This window comes from Boleophthalmus pectinirostris, unplaced genomic scaffold, assembly GCF_026225935.1.
Source record: "Boleophthalmus pectinirostris isolate CB_2022bp ecotype Guang Dong unplaced genomic scaffold, ASM2622593v1 HiC_scaffold_21, whole genome shotgun sequence".
Taxonomy (NCBI): Eukaryota; Metazoa; Chordata; class Actinopteri; order Gobiiformes; family Gobiidae; genus Boleophthalmus; species Boleophthalmus pectinirostris.
The window spans coordinates 38,144,155-38,149,738 of record NW_026571175.1 but is presented as its reverse complement, the minus strand read 5'-3'; the positions used below and the strand labels follow the sequence as shown (position 1 = coordinate 38,149,738).

Here is a 5,584-nt window from a genome sequence, read left to right as displayed (position 1 = left end):
TTATCTTGGATCAACCAGTTTCACCAAACACTGAGCGACTGAAACAGTCTGTGTGTTTTATTTATTCAGATTAAGAGCGGTTTTATCCTCAGAGGTGTGGCTCCTGACTTTTAAGAATCGCCTGAGGGAGAAATGAATGTCACCATACGAGTTGTTCCTCTTTCTGGTTTTGTTCCAGTGTTGCAACTGTAAACATCAGTAAACACATCAATCACAAATAACTCAGGCACAAAGAATAACATGTCATGACATACTTTTTAAACTGATAATATCAAAGTGTTTTATGGTTTAATGATGCAGCGTCAGTCAGTCACAACAACACCACAAACTGAGAGAAAGAGACACGAGACACGAGAGACGAGACACGAGACACGAGACAAGAGACAGGAGACAGTGAGAGACGAGAGACGAGAGACCTGCTGCTCATTTGCCTCTTTGCCTATTCACAGGTAACAGCACAGTCCCTCCAGAGGCAGTGTCCTCAACACTGTTGGAAAACTGTTGAATGTGGTGTGATTGTTCCTGTGTGCAGGGCGTGTTCGAGAGCACCTTCACGGCGTGGCCGCTTTCCAGCCTCTTCCAACTGGACGGGGACATTCGCGAGTGGTGGTTCCGCTGGAGACTGGACCGGTTTGTAAGTGCTTTGGTGCCGTAGCTCCACGACCGCTCTGTTCCAGTAGATGTGGATGTGAGTGCTGGTGTGTTTGCAGGCCGTGCTACAGGGGATGGTGTTTGCCTTCCTCTATCTGCTCCTTCAGAAGAAGCAGGTGCTGTCGGAGACCAGAGGAGAAGCTCTGTTCTCGGCTAAAGTCTCCCTGCCCCTGCTGCTCCTGTCTGGCCTCTCTTTCGTCGTAAGTGTTGGACTCTGGCTGTAGTTGGTTCTGGATGAAGACCTGACACACTAGTGCTCCTCACAGCAAAGTGAAGGCTTCCTAACATCTTGTGTCCTCTTTACTTTAGACGTACTCAGTGTGGGCCAGTAACTGCCAAACCAAAGCCCAGTGCAACCAGATGCACCCCTACATCTCTGTGCTCCCGGTGGGTGATGTTGGCCTCCAAACAGAGTGGACGTGATGTTACTGATCTTTGTTTGTGTTTGTCCTCTGAGGCCGCTGTAGATGTCAGGTTGCACACATCCATTTGAATGGAGTCCACAGGGTAAAGTTTGTGCTGACCTCTCTGTGATGCTCCTGTGTCTCCTCAGATTCTGGCCTTCATCCTCATCAGGAACATTCCCGGCTTCGCCCGCTCCGTCTACAGCTCCTTTTTTGCCTGGTTTGGGAAAATCTCTTTGGAGGTAAGATCCAGAGTCTCAGTGTGAAGTATAAAGAAGAAGAAGTACAGAAGTGTAAAACTAAACCCAAAATGTGCTGTGTCCAGCTGTTCATCTGTCAGTACCACATCTGGCTGGCAGCAGACACCAAGGGCATCTTAGTGCTCATCCCTGGAAACCCGTCCCTCAACATCCTGGTCAGTAGCTTCATCTTTGTGTGTGTGGCTCATGAGATCTCCCTCATCACCAACCTCCTGGCCCAGCTGCTCATTCCTAAAGACACTGTGGCTCTGCTGAAGAGGCTGGGGGCCGTGGGGCTCCTCTCTCTGCTGCTGGGGGCGCTGGTCTTCATGCAGGACGATAAACAATTACCTTAATTGTTTCTTTGTTTAATTTGTTCATTTGAATTTAATGTATTAAAGTATAAAAAGACATGAAGATACAAGTCATGTGTCGTGTACCTGCTGGAGGACTGCACATGGAAAGGAGCTTGAGGATAAATCTGGGTCTTTTCTCTTTGAGGTTTATATTTTCTGTGTGCTGTTTTTTATTGTTTGAAATAAATTTCCACATTTCCAATCAATACATCTGAGCAAGTTTTCTTTTTTCATATTGTGGTGAACCCCCCTCGGTCACAGCAGAGCCACTCAGGTGGGGGGAAAAGATGAAGGTTTTGGCTCCTGAGTTCAGATGAAGATGTTCATGATGCTTTATTTTGATAAATGAATAACTGTTAGAGCATTAGAGATTAAGAGTGTTTGATTTAGATATTAGAAGTGTTTTTTGACCCATATTAACATAAGTTACTTGTTCTGTTTTGATTTAATCTGATTTGTTCCTTTTATGTTGATTTGCTTAATTCTTTCAATTTAATTTTTAAGTTTAGGTTATTTTGCATTAATTTCTGTAACTGTTATGTTTGTGTGCAGGAAAGACAAGGACCTTCTGTTCTTTTGACAGTTGACCTTTATTTGACACTGATGTATGAAACCTGTATGTTCTGCGGCGGGTGGGAGGGGCCTGTAGACAATGCGAGTGCGAGTTTCCTGCTCCTTGGACAAAGTGAGGTGGCAGTGACTTCACACACACCGGGGGAGGAGCGTTGGGGGCTAGAACAGTGAAGACTGTGGTTTCTGAAAAGTGTTGCCTGTACTTGGAAATGTGTTCTACATGTGACGTACTGATCATCTGCATGTACCTGGGTGGAGCCCTGTGACCCTAGATAAATATTGAAAATTCTGCGTAATAACTCAGATCCTGATTTTGGTCGGCATTGACCCTGCGGCTGTAACTCGGCGTAGGAGATCAGAATCTCTAACTGGGACTAGGCTGAGCTTTACAGCTTTCCTGGTCACAGGGTCATTTCTCCAAAAGGTACTTGCAAAGTGATTTGTCCTAATTATTTTTGTATGAGCTTTCTGGTAAAATAGTGGCTACAGAGTGAGTTGGTTATAAGTTCTCTGTCGTGAGCCTAAAACCCTGAGTGATCACGAGTATAAAGAGTGACACCAGTCACTTTCGTGGTGCGTTAAACAATAAAAAGCAGATAAAATAAGACAAAGACAAATCACTTGTTGGAATCTTTTGTTGAGTCTTTTCCCTTCATTATTATACATATATATTTACCACGAGCGAGTCAAGTCATCCCAGGTGAGTTACTTACACAAATGCAATGTTTTTGATGCAAAGTTAAATTTGGTTAAAGGTTTTGAGGCACTGCTAAGGATAAATTAATATTTGCAATGTTTTTGGTGTAAAACTAAATCTGGTTAAATCCTTTGAGGCACTGTTAAAAATGAGTTTTGGGTAAATGTTGTCAGACAGAGAACAGAGTATCACAGGGTCAGAGGTGGTTTCTAAAGCTAAGTGGAGTTGTAAGTGTTTCCCAGGTGACACTTTAAGAGTTGTTAAAGTTACCTGTATGGTGTTTCTTAAAGTTAAACAATATTTTTGAGTGTAGTAAATGATATTTTGAACATGCATTGTGGTTTTAAAGCTATGTGATCTTTTTTGAGTGTAGTCAGAGTTATTTGCATTGTGTCTTTAAAGCTGAGTGATTTTCTGAGGGTCGATACAGTGATTAGAAAAAAGGTAGTGAGGCCCAGGCTGTGTAATTTAGCCCTGGTCTTCTCAACACATATTGTACAGGTTTTTGTGTGTTTCTTAAATGCCGTTATTGTGTTACTCGATACTTTCATTTCTTTGTCACGACTCTTCCATGGATCCCTGATCAAACACACTGCCGTCCACCTGTGGGCAGATCATTCCTCCCACAGACCAGAGGGACAATCCTCACTGAACCTTCCTCTCGTCTCAGGCGTCCGGTCAAATCTCTCTGGACTTTCTGCTTCCTCCAGTGAGTCGTGCATGTGACCGGCCACAGTCTGTACCTCACACCAGCTCCTGGAAACATCAGGGTTCAGTCAAGTGTTAACGGAGGAAACAGGGTCAGATGTTTGACATTCAAATGTCTCTTATTCAGAAACTAGAGGAACTATTGAAATAAGTAAAGTATCAGAATGTAGGAAAGAGTTACACTCCAACAGGGTCAAGTTAAACCTGTGAGATTCTTTCAAGTTCAAGACAAAAAATTTAAAAACTCATGTTGGTAACGGAGGGAATGAAATATGCAGCACTTTTTGGTCAATAAATCCAAACAGTGATAACTCTTGGTTCTCACTTCCATATCCTTAACAAACTGGTTTGAATATTTGCTTCATATAGTTTTCTACCATATGGTACAAGATTAGGTTGAAAAACCTCTGACTTTTTGACTCATGAGATTTTTTATGAAGAAAGTTCATGGTAACGGAGGGAAAAGTAACGGAGGGAAAATTGTACAAACAAGTAGAAGGTGCAGGATTTTACATCATTTGTGGCTTTTTTCTTCCAAATACTTTAATATTACTTCAAAATGAAAGAAACTATTTCTATAAAATATGTCAGTCCTTCCAAGAACATTTTTATCATTTTAAATACTTTTTTTTTTTTTTTTTAATCCTGTCCCTTCATCAACAGTTCAAAGATGGAATAACACAAGATATGATGAAATACAAACATTTATTTACATGATTTTCAGGTCTTTGAAATTTGGGAAATAATTTTTGTTCCATGTTTCATTCATGGTCTGTTTAAAACAGATGGAACTTTACAACCAAAAATGGTCCAGAAAAAAGGTGAACAGTTTGATAAACTCGAGTACATATGTATCTGTTCAATACACTTTTATATCAGATGAATTCACTTGAAGTTTTGGTCTTGTTGTTTACTTCTGCTGGACCAGGATCATCTGCAAACCCGTCAAACGCTCCTGGACTCTCCTGCTCCTCCTGAATGTTTGAGTCAGAATGAACTGGTCTGAGCTCGAACACGACGGAAAAGCCTCTGGTTTCCTTTAGTTGATCTTTTGCCACTTTTTCAGTTCAGAATGAAATCTTAAATACGTGTAGATGCAGTTGTACAGACTGTTTTGTTCCACTATTGCAGGTTCAGTTGAATGTTGAAAAGAAAATGAAAAGTTCAACATTTAATGTCCAAATAGGAGAGTTCTGGATCCTTTTACTGCTGCGTCAGTGTTTTTCATGGTTTAAAACAGTTCAGAGACTCGATCCCTCAGTCAACAACAAAATATCCTCTTTAATGTTCAATAATATAAAAATCCATCTTTATTTTGTGATTTATGAATCATGTCTATGGACTTGGGTCCTGAGGGTTTGTGACTTTTTAATTATGGTTGAATATTTTTCTTGAGCTCTAAAAGGGTAAAATCTTGGGTTAAAACACACTGTTTGATAAAAACATTTCCAGTGGACTTTCAAACTTCTTATAAGGTGTTAAAATCTATTTCTTTTTTCCCCTAAAGTGTCGAAGGATTCGACTTTTTTTTTTTTCTTGTTATTTGTGTTGTTTGTTCCCCATTTTCTTTTTTTAGGGTTAAAAAGGTCTTATTTTTGTTTAAAATTTTCTTTAAAAAGTATCATGTACATTTCTCTCCTTCCAGTTCTTTTTCTCTCGCTCTTAAAATTATTCCTTTACTTTTAATTTTTGCAAACTCCGACATCTCTTTTTTTAGTTCTTCGTTACAATTAAAACCAAGTTCTAAAAGGTTAAAATAACGTTGTAAACGTCTCTGTCGTCCCAACATGTGTCTGTTTTCTTTTTTTTTTCTCCCTCTCCATTCTTCTAAAAAGTGTCTCATCGTGTCTTTCACCGTCTCCCACCAGCGGCTCGTGTCTCGTGTCTCGTGTCTTGAAGTTTCTGTCGCTCTCGTCTCTGGGCAGGTTGATGTTGTAGTTCATAAAATCGAACATA

At 40.5% G+C, this 5,584-nt stretch overlaps 1 protein-coding gene across 1 annotated transcript; it reads left to right on the top strand.

Moving 5' to 3' along the window:
• The first annotated feature begins 294 nt into the window (after nucleotides 1–294).
• LOC110174113 (N-acetylneuraminate 9-O-acetyltransferase-like) lies at nucleotides 295–1,650 on the top strand. Its single transcript, XM_055157128.1, has 7 exons — nucleotides 295–305; nucleotides 395–449; nucleotides 533–634; nucleotides 711–851; nucleotides 961–1,038; nucleotides 1,205–1,297; nucleotides 1,381–1,650. The coding sequence occupies exons 1-7, from the start codon at nucleotides 295–297 to the stop codon at nucleotides 1,648–1,650; spliced, it is 750 nt and encodes a 249-aa protein (XP_055013103.1).
• Nucleotides 1,651–5,584: the final 3,934 nt, after the last annotated feature.